This window comes from Pangasianodon hypophthalmus, chromosome 18, assembly GCF_027358585.1.
Source record: "Pangasianodon hypophthalmus isolate fPanHyp1 chromosome 18, fPanHyp1.pri, whole genome shotgun sequence".
NCBI classification, from domain to species: domain Eukaryota; kingdom Metazoa; phylum Chordata; class Actinopteri; order Siluriformes; family Pangasiidae; genus Pangasianodon; species Pangasianodon hypophthalmus.
Genome location: NC_069727.1, coordinates 5,158,041 through 5,179,145, shown reverse-complemented (window position 1 = coordinate 5,179,145; position 21,105 = coordinate 5,158,041). Strand labels below are relative to the sequence as shown.

At 39.8% G+C, this 21,105-nt stretch overlaps 1 protein-coding gene across 10 annotated transcripts in view; it reads left to right on the top strand.

Moving 5' to 3' along the window:
• Positions 1-21,105, top strand: part of erc1b (ELKS/RAB6-interacting/CAST family member 1b) — a 205,380-nt gene that overhangs the window by 41,027 nt on the left and 143,248 nt on the right. For all 10 annotated transcript variants that reach the window (XM_053241656.1, XM_053241657.1, XM_053241659.1 and 7 more), the window contains 4 exons: positions 1,254-1,421; positions 3,717-3,884; positions 11,083-11,220; positions 17,210-17,350. In XM_053241656.1, coding sequence (XP_053097631.1) covers positions 1,254-1,421; positions 3,717-3,884; positions 11,083-11,220; positions 17,210-17,350 — 615 coding nt within the window. The remainder of the gene's footprint in view (positions 1-1,253; positions 1,422-3,716; positions 3,885-11,082; positions 11,221-17,209; positions 17,351-21,105) is intronic.

Below are 21,105 nucleotides of genomic sequence, written 5' to 3'. Positions count from 1 at the left end.
TTCATGTTGACTCTGTTGTAGAAAGAAGAATAAAATTATTATTATATGGTGGCAAAAACCGAATGTTTAACGGTCGATTATTCATGTGAATTAATTGACATATAATCAGTTAATTGGATTAAGTGTGGCTTATAAATGAGAGCAGCTGTAACGAATAAAAATAACAAATAGTATGAACATTTTTTCTCTATGGCTAATCTAATGTTTATTCTCTGTTACAGTAACAATAATTAATTTAATTAACAAATAGATTATTCTTTCTACCTCTCACACACGTTCATCAAGTCAGAATTAAACTGAACTTAACCAATTTCATGAAAATATGGAATTGCTGCACGTAATTTACTATTAGATTGACAAAAATCGACTTCTTGTTGGAATGTTTGACTTTGTTTATCGTAAGAAGCCTGTATGCTGATAAGTGAGACTCTGTTTTCTTACGTTCTTTAAAATCTTCATTAGCAGTGTTGGGCATGGAAACTTTTTTGCGCACAGTGCTATGTGGTGCAGGATTATCAGCGCTGCTAAATTTATCCCCCACTTTCTCCCTAATTTAGTCTTGGCCAATTCCCACCCACTAGCCAGCTCTCTCCCATCATAAAACTGCTACCAGCTGGTGAGGGTGAAAGCTAACACGTGCTTCACCTGAGACATGTGAACAAAGCCATCTGCATCTTTTCAAACTGCTGCTCACAGGCAGCGTAACACACTCTCTAAAAAAGTGCTATCCGCTCTTTCTGCATACATAAACTTGCTCATGATTGGCTAGTGACAATGTGACTGACAGCGGAGAGAGAGTTTGCCCCTCCCACCTAGAGAGCGAAGCCAAGTTTGCTCTCTTGAACTCCTGGCCACAGATGGCTGTGGCATTGTTGATGTTCACATTTCCCCCTATAGTCATGAGATAGACATGAGATGTTGAGAATCGCTTGATAGACTGGTTCATGACAGTCTATAGATGGTTAATATTGTGTCTTAATCCAAATAAAGTGTTTATTTCTTTTAATAGGTGGTGGTTTTATATGGTTTAATTCAGGTTTCTGCACCGTAACTTCTCTAGTGTGTCATTTTAAACCCCCCTAAAGCCAAAATACAAGAAACTATGTTGCTGTACAGCTATGTTTGAATTGCATCAGGTGTAGGTGAGAGAGAGAGAGAGAGTGAATGAGGGAAAAGACAAGGAAAAACGGAGATAAGGAACGTTGTGTGTGTATAGATGTAACTTGAGCTCACTAGCTGTCTGTGTTGTGCAGATTGACCAGGTGAAGCAGGACCTTTCTAGGAAGGACACAGAACTTCTGGGCCTGCAGACCAAACTCGAGACGCTCACCAATCAGTTCTCAGACAGCAAGCAGCACATCGACGTCCTGAAAGAGTCTCTAACTGCCAAAGAACAGCGAGCTGCCATTCTACAGACAGAGGTAACACACACATGCACTCACTTTCTCTCTCTCTCTCTCTCTCTCTCTCACACACACACACACACACATTACTGCACCAGCAATAAAGCAAATAAATTGTATTGTGTTTCTGTAAGGAATAATATAATAAAGTGCATTATTTAGGTATGACACCGCTGTCTGGAGTGCGTTGTTTGCTTATAGCACAGCGGTTTGCCAACAACTGCAATGTTTAATTTATTAATGAATGACACGACTTGCTTTTTAATGGTTTAAATGTTATTGGACGTCCGGGAGACAAGTTCATGTTCTCACCTACACTATAGCTGCAATAAACAGGTATTTTCCCTCACCATTCCCTCACACACACACACACACGCTAGGCTGTGGTATTTTATTGCTCAGAAGATGTTGATTAATTTTCTTTAACAGCAGTTCTGACAATAGTTCTGTTTATATTAATGCGCTTGTTCTAATACTTGACCTTTTCTGAAGTAACAGCTTACACATGGACTTATATGGCAGATGTGCAACATAAACAGATTTTTAAAATGTGTGTGAAGTTTTCTGTAGAGATGTTTATTTAACATTCATGGAAGAAGTCTCCCATTTCAGCACTTTGTAACAATCAGAAGTAAACTTTGTAAGATTATTAATAACTTCAAGAGGGAAAAAAGCGGTTGTTGAGGGAACAACTGTTTATAGCTGCTGTAATGTAAGTGAGAACAGGAAATAACTTGATTCTTGGATGTGCAACAACATTAAATGTTAAATGTATAAATGGATAAAAAGTACAATTTAATAAATTCTTTCATAAGCAAAAAAAAAAAAGTTAACATTGGCAAATTACTGTGAAAAACAATTCAGGATGTGCAGATATTAGAAAACAGAGTGGTAACAGTAACTCTACTTTTCATCATTGTCATTATTATTATTATTATTATTAATTTTTTCCATAAAAGATTTGTCATGAGAATTGTTTGAGGTCCCTGTTTTCAAGGTTTTGCTGAGAGTTTTATTCACGATCCTAATCTGAAATTGTGTGAGGAAAGGAGTTTGATGAACAGTCCAGGACGACAGAGAATGTGAAAAATCTCCTTTTCAGGATCGAAATCCATGGTTGAGGATTGTGTAAATATTATGTGGGGCAGGTGTTTGGAGCAGGTACCACTAGGGGGCACTGTTGCATCAAGCATGAAGTTTAGGCTCTGCTTGGACATTTTGAATAATAACGCTTCACTTGTTTGACAAGCAATAAATACATTAAGGTTCATTTGGAGTGAATGAGGTTTTTTTCCCTGTCAGACTCGCTATAATATCAGTCATTTATAATGCCAGCCAATGTAATTCAAGATTTATTCCTAGTGACAGTGGATGTTTTTCAGAATAATGAACATGCCGATTTGGATGGTGCTATCTATATGTAGATGAGTTTAAGTCAATGGTGCGGTAATGATAATATTAGCAGTGCTATTATTATTGTTGTTTATTTTTCTGCCAGTCTGAGCGACTGAGAGAGAGTTTTGTATCCATTAAAGAAGAAATTAAAGAAGAATTAAGCAGATAGCTGCAGCAAACGTTTATTTCCGTAACAAACTGTTACAACATGAGTGGCGTCTGATCAGAACTGTTGATGTGAGGAATGAAACGATTTGGGGTGTGCTGTTATAGGAAAACGATCAACGACAGGGTGGTGTGATGCAGCCTGACACGAAACGCCTGGAAGTTGATTATTTTCCTATAACAGCACATCGCAAAGTATGTCGCAGCCAGCGATTACAATTTTTTAATAATTAAAGAATGGAACATCCTGTTTTTTTTTTTTTTTTTAGCCATTTTTAGTTCACCGTTTTATTCATTTTATCTACTTATTAATAAGTGTAGATCATGTAGAGTGTCTACCTTATAAATCTCTATGTATATTGTTGCTATAGAAACAATAACGTATTAGAATGAGTGCATTAATATAAACTACTGATAGTACTACTACTACTACTACTGTCAGAGGTGCTGTTATAGAAAATTAATCAACACCTTCTGATCAATCTGAATTGAGAATTCAGAAGCACTGTGGTATTTATTGCAAACCCAAAAATTAAATTAATATAAACAATGTATGTTAAAAATGTATAGTGTACAAATGTATATTGCAGTAAATATATCAATCAATGAAAGTGATGTGAGATAAAAGGAACTAAGGCTGTGGTGTGAAATGGAGCCTGGGTGCACTTTAGTTTGATCCTATGGCTATATGTCTTATGAATGGGCTGTGTGTGTGTGTGTGTGTGTGTGTGTGTGTGTGTGTGTGTGTGTCAGGTGGATGCCCTACGCCTGCGTCTGGAGGAAAAGGAAGCCATGCTGAATAAGAAGACGAAGCAGATCCAGGAAATGTCAGAGGAGAAAGGCACACTCAATGGAGAAATCCATGACCTTAAAGACATGCTCGACGTCAAAGAGCGCAAAGTCACTGTGCTCCAAAAAAAGGTAGCGTGCACACACACACACACACACACACACACACACACACACACACACTATATGCACACTGTGCTTTTTCTCATCCCGCCTATAGATGGCAATGTAGGACCACGGTCTTTTTGTTTTGTGACTTGGTTCAAATCCATACACACACAAAATAACCATGTATTTAAATTTATGATGTCTAAAAGTAGGGGACCAGTTGTGTTTTTGATGGCGAAGGACTCTGCTCTTCTCAGAAATGACACAGTGAGCCATAGTCCAGCTCTGTGTTCCTGGTTTATGACTTAATCCTAACACTCAGTGTTTTACCACACTGCTAACTTTAGTACACGGGTGAGCCGTGTAAGCTGGTGTGTAAAATGTGTAGCCAAACCAGATACGACTTGTAATGAGGTATAATGTGATCTGAGTAATGTGATGTGATGTGATGTGTGTGTGTGTGTGTGTGTGTGTGAGATGAGTGATTGCTAGGTAAATGTAGGTTTGAATGGACAGCTCGAGTCAGCTTGAGTGGTGCTCAGTATCTCTGTGAGGTCTGACATTATCAGCTTCGGGTTTATTCAGTGTAACATTTCTGAAATGTACTCGTGGTGGATCTGCTGTAGGGTTGGACCACAGTCACACTCTCTCTATCTGTTTAGTTTAGGGCTCCATCTATCCATATGTGTATTCGGATCTAAACCCTAAAGTGGACATGACCGAAGTCTTTCTTTTCTTTACTTGTCCTTCCCTCCACTCTACTTTCCTGTCCTGTCCTTCCTTCCTTCCTTCCTTCCTTTCCTTTCGTTCCCTTCCCTTCGGTTCTTTCTAATGCTTGCATGAGGTTTTTTTTTTTTGTGTCCTCTGAGAGATCCCAGTCTTGATAGTCATAAAACCCTGAACAGCTCTCCTCCTATTCATATCTGTATTTGTCTGTTCTGATGAATATATAGATCTTCACTTACATCCCTGCTAAAGCTTCCTTCCAGTCTGATCAGAGTCATCCGGTTTCCCTCCAGCAGGGACTAAGCTGACAGGACCATCCTCTCTCCGGTTTCAGCATCATCGGCAAGCAAAGAACCATTCCTGTCTCGTCTAATGCACATTCCAGGCACTATGCATTGCTTTTTGCCCCATTTTGCTCTGTCACTGTAAATCTCTCTCTCTTTCCCATAATCTTTCTCTCACTTTCATTTAATATTGTTCTCTCCCTCTTACAGTCTCTCCCTGTCTTTCCCTTTTTCACAGTCAGAGTCTAAAAGCATCTCGGAGTCATCGGGGGCATGGCGAATACGGTTTCTTTTGAAACGGAGCCCCGGCTCCCCAGCCGCAGAAAGAGAAACATTTTGTTTCCATTATAGCTCCACAGCCGCTGTGCATCGCCCCAGAGCCACTCCTAATGGCCATAACACATTGAGACAGTGCAGCGGAGGTATGCACAGATCCCTGCGGCGAGCCGTTGTGCTGAATGCGTCGCGTTGCACCGCTCAGATGGAGCGTTATACAACTGCACAGGGACCGGATTACATGTTCTCATTTAAAAAAAAAAAAAAAGTGTAACAATCCGTGATGGATATAGGATTTTTTTTTTTTTAATGTTTATCCTGTGTTCATCGCTGACATTCTTCACGCGAGAGCTGGTTTTGGCTTCGGCCGCCGTGGCAGTGTTTGCCACCCCGAATGTGAGCGAGTTCATTCTGTACCGTCTCCAAACCCCTCACTCTGACTCGAGACACGTTCAGCGTTTATTATTTAACACAAAACCTACCTTTTTAAAAAAAATCCTGCACGTTTGATTTAATCAAAGCATGATAAGGTGGAGTTAAAGCTCAGTGGTTTTGGATGGACGTTCCTCTGTTAAGTTCATAGTAGGACACACATTCGTTAAGTGAGTGATCTGACTCGAGTGTGTAAACTGACATTGAGCAGGCTCTCTTCGGCATCAGTGTTAGAGGTTTAATCAGTCAAGCCCTGATCTTGAGGTTTGGGCTATTTGCTTATTCAGAGGACCTTTTTTTCTTCTTAGATTTAACATGATATGGATTATCAATGTGAAACCCTCCTGATATTGTGTGGCTGTTTTTTTTTTTTTTTTTTTTCCTTTTTTTCCTTTTTTTTTCCTTAGGAGAGGAAACCAGGGGATTTATCTAGTGTTTATTTATTTAGAAAAAAAAGTGAGTGAGAGAGAGAGGGAGGAAGAAAGTGCACAAATTTCTGCAAAGAGCATGAATGTTAATAAGGACCTTGTTAAATTAATAATAACTCCTCCATTAAATCTCAAATCTTGACTATCTGAGAGAGAGAAGAAGGAGAAACTTTTTATTTTTCGCCGGTGGCAAAAGTTTACTGACGTTTCTGATTATTCTAATTTCTAATTAAAAGGCAGAAACGCTCGCAGGATGACATTTACTTATCACAGATTCCTCTCACCAGCTCGAGTGCCAGCCGCTTCACGCTCATTTGCATTGCTGAGTTGTGTGTGAGATCGCAGTTATGTTTTCATCATCTTGGGATGCGCAGAAATTTCCTAAATCCCAAAAATGCGTATATACAGATATATAGCACAGGTAACACTTTATTTTAAGGGGACTTATTTGTTTATAATAAGCTCAAATTAGACCCGAAAGCTTCATTCACTATGTCTTCGTCTTTGTTTATGACTAAATCTGAAATCTGAAAATGACTATTAATTGCATTATTTGTGATGAACACTTTTTTGAAACCTTGCTATACAAACTACTGAGCATTAATTAATAAATTCGGATCTCATTAATGTTAATTGTCCATGTTATACTTTAGGTTCTAGGTAGCATCAAGACAGCTGACAAATTAGGTTATACATCAACTAAATAAATATTAACATATGCAATAAATGCAAGTGAGTACTATTATCTCCCATTATTGCGAAAGCTGATCTATAAAACTGATTAATAATCGAAAGCTGTCGTTCATGTTATAGCCAGAACTACCGTCCAATCCGTGCTGTTATACAAAAATAATACACACCTTCTCACCAATCAGATTCAAGAATTCAGTAGTGTAGTGGTATAAACAACTCAAGATGCGTTTAGAATAGATTATTTCAACACGGTGACTTTGTTCTTTGTTTCATATCAATATACAATTATTATGCATCGTTCCTTCATTTATATGGGCCAAAAATTAAGTTATAGAAAATTTAGCACTTCCTAAAATATTGGTAACAGCATTTTAGTGGCTCTAAAACTCATAAACTCGATGCTTGCTGCACCTTATATCCTAAAACAATTACATTTAATAAGATAAGTGAAATCAGCTTGTTAATCCATGCTCAGTCATTTGTATAACAAGGTTATAATTCCATGTTATCACAATGAATAATGCAATTATTAATCGTTTATACATAACAGAGCTCCAGTTACATAGTAATACAGGTATTTATGAGTAAAGACTAATTAAATAGTGAATAAATATTTTACAAGTGTCAAATTTGAGCTTTATTACACAAATAACAAGACTTTAAGGAAAACGTTTAAAAATATCTTCTCTCTCCACCAGTCATTGGAGGTAGTATTTTCTTTCCACACTGAATACAATTCTGATGCAACCCTGTGTAAATACACAGCTTCTCCTATGTGTGTGTATATGTGTGTGTATCTTGTTGTGTGTTGCCAGAGCACATGCCATGCTGACAAGCTGCAGATCACTAAGTGAAACAAAACACTCTTTAATAATTCAGGAACCCCTCCTTTCTCTCTCTCTCTCTCTCTCTCTCTCTCTCTCTCTCTCTCTTGCTCGCTCACTCGCTCTTGCTCACTCTTTCCCTTTTCTTTCTGACAGACACACACACACACACACACACACACGTGCACACACATATGCACAAACACACACAAATCCCTTTAAATCCTCTCTGTGTTTGAGACAGAAAGTGGCTTTTTTTGTGATTCTGTCTTTTATCTACACACTGATCACTGGATGAAGCCAAAACACTAGGATTCTCTCTGAGTGTGTGTGTGTGTGTGTGTTTTGGGCTTCGTTTGTACCCTGTCTATCCCTCAGCTTTAGTTGATTGTAATCACGCTTTTCTATAATGCTCCCCCTCTCTCTTTACACTATTAGCTCAGTTTTGGGAGTTCGCCTGTTCCTCAGTTCTGTTTCTCGAATCGCTGACCTGAAATATAATTGTAGTTATCATGTGACTCGGTGTACACACACACACACACACACACACACACACACAGGCGCATAATACGGGCTGAATGAAATATTCATGAGAGCGTTGTGTTTGGTGGCCAGCTGTACAGAGGAAGCGGAGAGACGCTGAAGTGAGTGAGGTTAGACGGGAGAAGAGGACCTGGACTTCATTAGGCCTTCAGAGCAACCACAGGCACCATCAAAGGGAAATACATTCCTAGAATGTCAAGTGCGCAAGCTGATTCCAGCGTGTGTGTGTGTGTGTGTGTGTGTGTGTGTGTGTGGATGTGTGTGTGTATGTTTAGAGAGGCAGTCAGCTGAGTGTTGTGTGTGTGTATGACAAACACGTGGGGTTGTCAGCTTGGCTGTCAGGTGTAGAGTTGATTAATGAGGATCTGGAAATGGTTTTGCGTGCATGTCTCTTGTGTCTCATTCTCTCTCTCTCTCTCTCTCTCACACGCACACACACACACGCACACTGAATTTCTTTACCATTTATACCAGGATGCCAAGCACTAAACAAGGACATGTGGGTGGAGCTAGTAGTAGTGAACACATTTGATTGCTCAAATGAAATGGATGCCATTTTGGGTGGGAAAAAACACCAACACTAACTGTATGTACCAATTTACTATATAGTGCACTAATTAGTGAAATTATTAATGTCTGAAAGCCTACTGCAATATATCCTGTGCTCTAAATAAATCCCACAATGCACTGCAGTGTCTTAGTGTCCTACCAGTGGAGCAAGTACTGATTAAATGGATTTATTATTTTTTTTGTTTGTGTGTTTGGTTGTTTTCCCCCTGTTTTTAGTTTTTTTATGGATAAGCAGTAGGGTGCCATTTGGTTCACAGGGAAGGAATATGTCCCAAATTATTACACAATTTGATACTAAGTGTATAAGTGTAGTATGTGGTTTGGGATGCAGCCTAGCTATAATCACTTTTCCACCAAACTGTACAGAGCAACAATCTTCAGTAATAGCGTCTGTAACATTCCCACAGAGGCTTTGTGTCTTTTCAGATGCAGAGTAAAATATAAATCAGGCTTTAAACCTTTTTTTTTTTTTTTTTTTTTCCTTTTCCCCTCTTCTCCCTAATTTGGTCTTGGCCAGTTCCCACCGACTGTATGATTATAACAGCTATCAATCCCAGAGAGTGAAGACTATCACATGCTTCTTTTCTAACTGCTGTGTCATAGGGTGGCGTAACTACTGATGTGATGTTAAAAGTTTTTGTAGTATTAAAAAAAATTCTCATTCAGTGTTAAATATTTATTTCTTTTTATAAATATTATGTTTATTTATTTATCTTTAACAGTTTCTTTAAAATGCTGCACGTCTGTATTGCTGGCAGTTTGTGAACAGACCCTTACACCGTGATGCATATCGTGTATCGCAGAAATGTCTTTGAGAATATTTTTTGCCGTATCGCCCGCCTCCAGTAGAGGAAAGTGAGTTTAGCATGCTAGTAAAATGTATGTGATGCTTTGACAGAGAATTTAAACCTGCTTAATCCCTTGACGAAGTTATAAAAGTGTTCATTTCGTCGTACCTGCTCCGACAGCTAGTCTTCAGCGTCGGCCATCTTGGAATGAATCCACTTGGACACGCCTCTTTTTGTATAACAGCCAATCACAGGCTTGGTCATGTAGCGGAGTTCACCCAGCTGGCACGTACACGACAAGCGAAGCCTCTGCATGATGTCCGTTTTCTCCACAATTATGCCGTATTGTTGGTGGAAGCCAGCCGAGCGTCGTCTCCGCGTGAAGTATTCTGAGGTCTTTAGTGTCCTGACAAATCTCTGACAAACCCTACATGCCCTACTAAAAGCCACCTTTTCAGTCTTGTACCTCAAAACACCACCTCAACTATTAAAGTAACTCGGCCTCCAGACATCTGTCCAAACATGTCTGAAAAGGTTTAAAACAACAAACCTCGCTGTACTTTTATTACACGAGAAACAAGTGCAGTTGTTTAAACCAGGGCAAATTCATTATCGGGTTTCTCCTCGCTTTTCCCACTACCATCATTTGTTTTTCTTTTAAACTCCTTTTGCCAAAACATCTCTCTTTTTAATTAAATTCATAAGTTGACGCAATTTGCTCTCTGTTGGAGATCAGGTTAAGGACATGAAGCACTGAAGACGTTATTTTTTGCCCTGTTGAAAGGAGTTCAAATCGTCTAGAAAGGCATGACTCGCATTTATAAAGAGTTACAAAACACTCACGTCCTTCACAAGTTGCTCTTTCACATTGTATTTACGTTTTTCTTCATCACTATCAATTAACATTTAATGACTTAACCTCCGCTGTTCTTGGTTGCTATGCCAACTGGCGAAGTTGAAGAATTTCCCGTTCTCCAGTGAGCAAAATCCAAGATTCTCTGCTTCACAGATAAACACGTTTATTATTTCTTTGCCTTTCTGGATCTTTATCACCTCAAGCCATGAGTCCCAAAAAAACCTGCACAGTTTACTGAATATTGATGATGTTTTTTTTTTTTCCTCCCCGAAGTGATTGGGGGGAAAAATATGAATGGTGACTATTTATCAAATCCGTCAGTGTTTAATTGAATGTGAAATGAGGGGATAGGCACATTGAGCTTTTTCATTGAGCTGTCACGACATGATGAATGGATTGAGTTTGCGAAATGCCCATCTCTGCTGTCATTTATCAGCGCTCGCCTCGTGCAGGCTTCACAGCGGCCGCCGTGACAGATAAGGGAAGTTTTATGAGGAAAATTAGCTTGGAATATCACTCTAATGAGGTCGTTATTTATTTTCAGAGTCAGTACAGAAAAACTGTTTTTGTTTTTGTTTTTTTTTTAAAAAGCCAATTCATTTCTTAATGTGCATCATAAATATTTATAAAATGCAGACAGAATGCTGCGTAGAAGTTTTAGTTAACTCTTTGTGCTTTGAATGTATTCGTAACCACTTACATTATAAACCATACGGGTGTGTATGTGGTTTGTGCCGGTTTGTACACACACATTGTTATATATTGTGTTGATGGGCTGCTAATGTGTAATTTTTTTTGACAGATCGAGAACCTGCAGGAGCAGCTGAAAGATAAGGAGAAGCAGATGAGTAGTCTGAAAGAGAGGGTCAAATCCCTGCAGGCTGACACCTCTAACACCGATACAGCTCTCACTACGCTCGAGGAGGCGCTGGCTGAGAAGGTGAGTCACACACACACACACACACACACACACAACAGGAAAGCAGGATTGATGTTGAGGTTGCTACAGTTTGAAGGGTTTTGGTCATGTGACTCATAAGTGGACCTGAAATCAACTTTGGAAAGCCTGGAACATTCATAGAGGATCCAAGCTTTGTTTTTTCCCGGATTATACATGGCTGAAAGGTTTGACGAAGACATTTTGATGTCGCCTCTTCTTGGAAATATGATGTAAAATCGTATGATACACTTTCAGCAGTGTCGGGAAAGATGCATGTAATTGATTTTAGATCAGCTACAAGTTGCTCTACAAAAAAAAAAAAAAACAATCCCTATACATTAACTCAATATGAAATAGCTCTATTAGATGATGAAAAAATAGATTAACAACGTATATGAGGGGTGGACAAATCATAAATTCATTAGCAAACGCTCCAATGTGCTGCTTGCTCACATGTTTTTGTTTCCATGAAACCTAATTGGTTGTCACGGTGTCACGGATTCACAGTTAGTCACGGTGTGTGATCAGACAGTTACCTCAGCGGTGACTTTTTCAAAATACTGATTAAAATGCAATTTCATCTGTTACTGTCACCCCGTTCTTTTTTTCTTTTCTTTTTTTTTTCCCCGATCAAGTTACTTACGTCAGTGGATCTCGTCTCTTTTGTGTCCAACTGCAACTCCACATAAATTTTCAATCCTTTGTCTGGACTCGGCCTGAATCACGCTACAGCAACCCCGGTTTCACCGCACAAGGAACACGACTGCACTGAAAACTATTTGGCCGTGTGATCTGTTATTGTTGCAAACATGTCACATGGCCACTGTTCCGAGAATGTTCGTAACTTTATCACACATGTTGGTAAAATTCTTTTTAAAAAGTAAAAGTTACGGTAAAAGTTCTTTTTGTAAAAGAAAGAACAATAAATCTCAGTGATGTGCAAAATGACTTTACTGCAATGATTTTGTAAAATACATTTTTCCTTTAATTTTCCTGACTGGCTTGTGCATTTAAATTGCCTGGGCTGAAAAGTAGTAGCTAACAATATAAAGTAATAAAGTATTTTGAGCTAGTTAGCTAGTCTGATTTGAGCTAGTTAACTAATCTCTGTCTGATTTAATTTAATAAATTAAATCAGACACAGATTAGCATTTTTTTTTTCCATCAAAGGCATGAAAAAGACAAGGATCATCTCTCTGATATGAATCAGTGTTTTTAAATGACCAAAGACAAGCAGAGCATCATAGCTGTGATGTGAGTTTAGGTATATGTGAGTGAGTGAGTGAGTGAGAGAGAGAGAGAGAGACGAAAGTAAAGAAAACTCTGTAGTACGTCCCCATGTTAGGATTCGGGCAGCTTCACACAGAGCTTCAGCTTCCTGCACAGTGGCAGAGCTAAAGGTCAAATACACTGTCACTTCTCATCAGCTCTGTTTCAGCAGTCCACATCGTCATCTGGTTTTCTGTGTGTGTGTGTGTGGGCATATATGGTCGCTGTATATAATCAATCCCACTCCACAGTGCTGCGTGAGTCAGTAAATCGGTGCTGCAGACGGTCCGTCTACAACCTTAGAGCTGTGAGGCAGTAAAGCGACCCACTGCACCACTGAGATTAGAGATTCAACAACTTTACACAGTTATATGTATCTGGTACACATACAGTATAGTGCACGTATGTAGTTTCTGACATTAAACAAGAACTAGGCTTTAACGATGAATTGTAACTATTTTTCCTCGTAACTAAAGGCTTGACACTTGCAAAAAGTGACTTGCTAACATCTCTGGTTAAAATCCACTAGGAATATACTTCGGCGTTATTTACGAAATGCTGGTGATTTCCCCATCTTAGAATTCCGGTTTCATTCCCTAATCCTTTTAACCAGATTTCAGTCAGATTTATGGCTGTGATTCATAAAAAAAATACCCAACATCCCTCAGGAGAGAAGTTAATTCGCCAGCAGTACTTCTGTGTGTTGCAGTGATTTTAGGCACATGTCCACAATGGTTTAAGAGACTTTTGGGAAACCAAAACGTTAAGGAGCTCTTCTGAACAAGATCCACGCAGGACAAATTCCGGTTTTGAATTCCCACTACACTGGCGGACCCATGCCTGTGTTCCTTGGGACCATCTAACAACGGAAATGACGCAAACTGTGCTACGGATACATCAGTACAAGATACATGGAACAAGTTCAGATTAAAGTTTAATTGTTTTGATGAATGAATACAATGCTGACATTAATCTACATTAGCTTTTTAAAACAGTGACATCCATACGGCGTAATTTCTTCCTTCAAAGCTTTTTTGCACACTATTTACTACAAAATGTCTGTTTTGCCAATCACTTCTGATAAAAAGCAAGTAAAATAACAGGACTTTTATATTTCTGGTAAGAGGGCTGGTGTTTGGCTAACCAGCAATGTTCAGTCTGGCAAATCCAACCAAAGCAGTTCCTGGTGTTTCACTGGAACAGGAACTCTAAGGGTTTCTGAAACACTGACCCAGGAACTAAAATCAGTTCTGTTTCTCCTGAAAGGATTGCTGTAGTGGAAACACTCCTATTGTATCACCTGAAATGAAGAGAGCAGGCTGTTCACTGCAGGCTGACCCCAGTGGAGAACTACAGCGGTCCTGACGCCGGCCAGCTCTGCCTGATGAATATGAATGAGTTTGAACGCTGGAGGTTATTAACATTGGTTTAGGTATCTGCGGTCTGGCTCGTAACGCAGCAGCCCGACTCTTTCGTCCTGCCTTGCATCTCTCACACACACTCACTCTTCAGGATCTGGGCCTCCTCTTTCTCTTCCCTCCTCTTCCTCACTTCCCTGAACAGTGTTGCATCGACTTAGGGCCGGAAATTGAATTTGTCAGCCATCTATTTGGAGAGAGAGCATGGCGTTTCCACTCAGAGCAGCTCCAGTACAGCAACGCGGTTCACAAGCAAGCCTCTGTGTTCGCTTATGGATGGCAGACACATTAATACTTATTGAAGTCACACATATGCACCTACACTCACATTGTCTTTTTTACAGTCTTAACATCTCTTCCACATAGAGACGACACATAGGCTGATTTATTACCCAAGTTTGTAATTTACACTGGATGTGCTCACGACACCGGGCTTCTTTTTTTTTTTTTTTTCCCATCAAGACAACTAATACCCAAATGTCAAACAGTGTAAAACGGGCATAGGACAGCTGAATCACGTAACCTGTAGGGCATGTCATTGCGATCCGGCGTTATCGGGCTACGCTATCGGGATTCCCACTCCATGAGTGCAGATGATTCTGGGTAATGATGCAGTCTCTCCATGAAAGAATATGATCATGTGACCAGAGTGCTCTCTATATATTTTAACTCTATGGGTTGTTTGGATTGCATCTACGGGTGGTGTCACAATGCATCATTACCCCCCTAATGTGCAACATGTTATGTTAAACATGTTAAAAATATCACAAAATGTTAAACATCAGCGTGGGAATCTAAAATAAGACACCATTACGTATAATGATTAATGCTACCATCAAACAAACCAGTGTAAAAGGGTTGTAGTTTGTAATAATTTGTATGGTATCGTGGCAGAACAGGAACTTTACTAATTATAAACCAGGAAGCTGTTATTATAAATGTGCAACTTCTGCTGAACACATTTGTCTCGATATCTCACTCACTACAGGTGCGTAGTTCTCAGAAGCTCTAATTTAAGTACACGTGGTGTCAGGGAGGAGTCATCCCGCATCTATATTTAATACCCTACCCAAATTTCAGGTAGGATCAGGGTATTTATAGTTGATGTCAGTACCATGTTGAAAATGTGAACTTGGAAGGGGTTGGTGCATCTCTACTTCTGCATCCATTTACAGATGACATCCCACCACACCCTTGTTAACAAACCTACTCCACTACACGCATATACACACGCTCTGCACCCTGGATGTCAGCTGTCTGGATTAAAGTTGCCGTGCAAGACGGAGCCTGTCTCACAGAGGAGTCACGCTCAATGTCACAGTTCAATGCCGCTGAGCCAGGAGCAGCAGCTTTGGGAAAGTGAAATATGGGCTTCGCAATGAAAAAAAGCCGAGTAGGTCTGAAAAAGCACTTTGTTATTAATGTCCACTACGGCCATTCTGTGTGTGAGTTTTGGCTGTCGAGAGTGTGAAAGAGCCGGAGGCCGAAGGCTCTCTGCGATTCCAGCGGCCTGCTTTCACAGGCCATCGATGGCAAACACGCACGCTGCCAGAAAAACACCACTTCAAACCTCTTACTGTTTCAGCATTATTACTTTCACTGCCCATTTCCCCATCTCCCACTCCGTCTTTCTCGCTTTTTCATTCTCTCATTCTCACGCACGCATACGTACTCTTGATAAAAGAGGTGCTTTCTGCGCTGTTATTATTGTGTATGAGGTCGGCAGGTTTTCAACCATGAGCGACTCTGGTGGAATGGACAGAATCAGATCTGACTCATTTCACCTGCGCTCGGTTCACTCTAGTTTCCGAAAACACTGTGTTGCGGCTTTGCGTATGGTTCTTGGCCAAAGTTGACACAAGTGTGAGTTTAATGAATCGTGCTTATTCTTTCACTCACTCTTCTTTTTTTCGCTGGCTCGCTCTCTCTCCCTCACACACATACAGATGGGGAGTGGTAGGAGACTCATCAAACATACTCTTGCTTTTTGAAACGGTGGATTGTTTTAGGTTTTAGTAAAGGCATTACTTTTGTAATATGTTTTTCTCCGTTACCCCACAATGCTGTTTAATTCTTGAATCCGATTGATTGATTAATTTTCTATAATAGCAGAAGTAGCTTTTACTTACTAGCAAGAAAAAAAGAGAGTTTTATAAGGGAACATCTGTTTAGAGTTGCTATAATTTGTCTCATGAATGTTCTACACCATTAAATATAACTATAAATTGGTAAAAGTACGCGCCATTCTTTAATTAATAAAAACTGTCTTTCATTACGAAATGACGAATTGTCGTTTAAGAGGAACACAACACCTAGGGACATGCTGTTATTGGAAAATAATCAACTTCGTGGTGGTAACAGTAACTCGCACCATCTCCCTGTTGATTATTTTCCTATAACAGCATGACGGCATGTGTTTTATTCCTTACACATGGTCCTAGCTGCATGGTTCACTTCTGTATGACTGACCTCTGAATGCTTAACATGCTAAGATGCTATGTCTCAAATGGAGTCATGTGCACTATTTACTGTATGAAACAGTATCTCACACCAGGAGTGTCTTCACAGGAACAACTGACAATTTTAAAACCCAAAATGTCTATATTTTATGCTCTTGACTTGTGTCTATGGTGAAGCGCCATTCTCAACCACTGTGTTAGCCATTTAACAAAACAAAAAAACAAACACGGTGGCTAGGATGGCCACGCCCCTTCCTGCTGAGTGCAAGAAAGTATTTGAGTCCACATTTTTTCACCAGTTTTGGGTGCTAAACATGTACACAACATGTAGTAGGTCTCCAAGGCACTGCTAGATTTCTTAACTGTCTTTGCTCTCAGCTCCTTTTTTGTGTCTGTGGTGAAGCAGCGTGCTTGCTCAGTGTGTCAGCCATTTTACAGAAAACAAACTGCGGCGGCTGTGGTGGCTCCGCCTCTTCTTCTACATGACTGCTAAAAACTGCAAAGAGAGTCCACACTTTTTTTTAAAAGCAGTTTTAGTTCAAATACTGCACAAGATCCTGCACTAATATCTGTGTCTGGAATGGTGTAGTTTTGTTTGGGATGTAACAAGTCTTCATGTTGCATCCATAACCTATGCATAGTCAGTTATAAGTTTTGTAAAAGTGACACAAGTAGACAAATGGCCACATAAAATGTTTTTGATACAAGAACAGCATTTTGTCAGAATCTTTAGTTTTGTTTTATTGAGCCAATACAAACACCATCTTGTCTAAAAATCTGAACAAGTTTGTCCAGCTGTATGAGTTAACGGCGAGGTTGTTGCTCTGTTTGTTGTGTGAGCAGGAGCGAATTATCGAGCGGCTGAAGGAGCAGAGAGATCGAGATGAGAGGGAGAAGGGAGAAGAGCTGGAAACCAGCAAGAAAGAACTAAAGGAGCTGAAAGAGAAAATTAGCCTGCTGCAGGGAGACCTGTCTGACCGTGAGGTAAGAAACACACGCACACACACACACCTAGATCATAGTGATTGCTTGTGCATGTCAGTCTGGACAGTGCTTAAACATTTAATACAAGCGAACACGACTTGAAACTTCTTGAAACTGTTTGTTGAAGATCTGTTTGTAGCTCATCTTCTCTGACAGGCTGTTTCTGTGATTGACACATGGAAGGCCACGATGATTGACTGGCAAACAGTGAAAAGCAGACAGGTTTTTATAAGCTGGGAGAGCTGAAGTTACTTTTGATGAGGATTTGAGGCCAGAGATGCTGTATAGTATAGTGAACCTGAAACTGATTGGGATTAAAGGTGCACTCAATGATTTTTTTTTTTCCCTGGCAGACCACTTTTTTGTTAGTGTAGATGCCACAAAAATCAGCCAGATTTGTGAGTTACGTGTTATATTTAATGATAAACCCCCTGAAGTATTTTATGAGTGCTTCACATGACACATATACAGAGCAGCTCATTATATAAATAACAAATAACATTCCTAAGCGCAGTAATTACCCTATAAAGGTGTTTATAAATATTCAGCAAAGAAAGGCATTCCGATTCCTCCTTATTGCTCCAGATATCAAATGAACACATTTTCATTTTTATTTAATCACATTTTGTGGCTGCTATCAGCTGCAAATATTTATTTTATTACTCAGATATTTTAGTTGCCAGACATGAAATTCCACAAAAACCTTCTGACGCTATCAGCTGTGACTGAAACCTGTATTTTCACCGTAAGACACTCTGGGTTCTGAAGATAAAAAAGATTTCTATGGCTAATAAAATTAGCTTAAAAACATTTACAGCTTAAAATGGTGGCCAGATTTGTAAACCTGAGCCACAAATAATCAATTCTGGTGTGATTGAAGAAAAAAAAACCTTCCTGATTATTTTGCTTAAATCAGTGCTTGTCATTCTGGTGTTTTACCTGCTTACAGTTCACTTGATTCAACTCATTAGCTTATTAAACGCATGAACCTGGTCGACCTGAGTGAGGTAGAGGAGGGGAAAACTCAGAAAAGGGAATGGCAGTGGTATGCCAGAATAAGAATTTGGAAATTTGGGCTAAAAATTGGATGTCCCATATCCACAAAAACTGACTTTAATGTGCTGTACGCTACATACACTCATCAACCACTTTATTAGGAACACCTGCACACCTGCACACCTGCACATTCATACAATTACCCAATCAGCCAATCGTGAGGCAGCAGCACACATGATTGGACACCGTGGCACCCCAGGCTGTGTAAACAGAAACAATGTGGACCATCAATATCATCCAGTCAGGACAAATACAGCTTCTCTATCGCCCACTAACATTCAGTGATGTGCTGTATTTATGTGCTAATGTCCAATAAAATCACTGATTGTACCTTTTAAAGAGCAAATGCTACTGTGAGGAAGCAGCATCAGGCCATGACGCACACTCTGGCTTTGCCTCCTCAGCCATGCGTTCATCCTCAGAGGAGATACAGCGTGATGAAAACAGACAGGCTGGACACACTGTCAGGACTCTGTGTGTGTGCGTGTATGAGAGAGCGGGACAGGAAGATGAATGGTTGAGCCTACATGTGAGGGGACGGCCCCTTTTCCAAACCTCCTGCTCATTTCTCTTTCTGTCCTCAGCTCACTTGTGTGCTCTCTATCCATCTCTTCTATCTGTCTGATTCTAAAGAGACAGGCAGTCTCTAAAGTCTGTATGCAAATATACACACACCCACACCCACCTCCACCCCAAAGCAATGAAATGTACAGATGCTATGCTTACCAAATCTATTCTCCTTCTGCGTGCAGCTGATTATTCATATTATTCATGTTATTCCTGCAGTCTGTGTCCACGTCGGGATCAGCAGCAACACACCAGACCACTTCCTGATGCCATCTCTCGCCTTCTGGGTTCAAATCAGGGCGTGTGTGTTCACTGCGTTCATGTGAAGATGCTATTCGAAAGACTTTTAAATTGAATTTTATAAGTTAGAATTTCACACTAGGGTTTAAATAACAAGGTTCTCAGTATGATGAAACCCGTGACAGTATGGTGTGCGGTCAAAATTGAGTATAATTACAGTACAATTTTAATCTTACAGAATTATTCACCATGCCATACTCTGTGAGAGTGCAAATTGTTTATGTCCATTGAAGTGAATAGTTTGTTCACTATTCACTTTAATGGACAAAAATAGTAAAAAAAAAAAAAAAATTTATACTAGTATTCAATGCTATAATTTTTATCAACCCTAATAATGTGTTGGGAAAATTGAGAGCAGTGTGTGCGCGTGTCTCTGAAGGTACTTGACAGAAAAGGAAAGCCATGACTTTTTTAATTCTGAGAATTTTTTTCTAATGTGACTAGAAATATATGATTCTAATTGATTTAATACGGTAAGTACCTTAAGACTTTAGTATCGTAAGTCGTTTTCTCAGTCATTTCCAGTTGCTTCCTGTTTCTGCTTTGGTGATGATAGGGTAAGGGCTATCACAGTTACTGTGGTATAAAACCAGACTTTCATATGACTGTAGTTCTGTAGTTTTTAGACTGTTTTGGACAGCTGCTGGTTAAAATGGAAGTGTTTCTGTAGGATACAGGATAACATTTTCTGTTAGTAGATCATGCAGAGGTTTTTTTTTTTCTTTTGGATCATCATTCGCCCATATGCTTATGCTTTATAAACTGTTATTCAGGAAACCATAACGACTTATGAGAATTGTCTCTACGCGCACATCTTCTCTTTTCTGTCTTCTTGTTTTTCCTCTCTTGTTCGTGTTAGACTAATCACACGGATGAGTGACACACACGAACAGGAATGCTCTGCTGTGTATTATCTATGTAGTGTTCCTGACTAGTGACCTCTCCTCTGAGTTCCCTCAGTCTCACCACTAATCTTTCACGTGAAGCACACTCCGTTCTCTGCTCCTGTTTTCTTTACCAACGCCAGCACAAGGTCTGGGGAATGCGCCGCGGCCGTGCAAATGTTAAGAGTGTATTTTGATACACGGGGCGGCATTCGAGTGTGAAATTGTGGGCTTCTGTGGCTGAAAGTGGCAAGGGCAGGAAAGGCTTTACAGATGGACGACTGTAGATTTCACAGAGAATGTGAAATCCATTGTATACAGTACAGACCCTGTTCTTACTCAGCACAGCCTTTATGATTTACACGTGCACGGTTTTTGTATCTATCTATGAAAAGGAAGAAAGTATGTGCTCTCAATCATGAATCGAAAATCAATATTTTTGTTGTGCATTCATGCGGTGTAAACCGCACTATCCTGTGTCATGAGGAAAGAAAATGGGTTTACTCTTTTGAGTTTTAAGGTTTCTGTGAGTTTTTCCTTTCCACTGTCGCCTCTGGCTTGCTCATGATGGATCTAAATCTACATCCGGATATCTGTAAAGCTGCTTTGTGACAATGCCTATTGTTCAAAGATCTATACAAATAAAATTGAACTGAATGTTGTAGTTTATGTGGTAGGGCTGAAGGCAGAGCGAGGCAGCTGGTTAAAGTTTCGGGCTGTGTGTTTACGTATGCTTGAGCTCACTTTGTTTCTTTGTAGTGAAGATCTGCGGCATGACGTTAGCGCAGCCTCTCGGCTAATTTGCTGGTTTCGATTAACATCTCTGGCCTTGTGTTCAGCCATTTTAAGAGTCACTCTTTTTTGGTCAATGTACAGTTTTTCAAGTATTAGATCACCTAATTCTCTCTCTTCCTCTCTCTATCTCTGTCTCTCTTCCTGTCTGTGCCA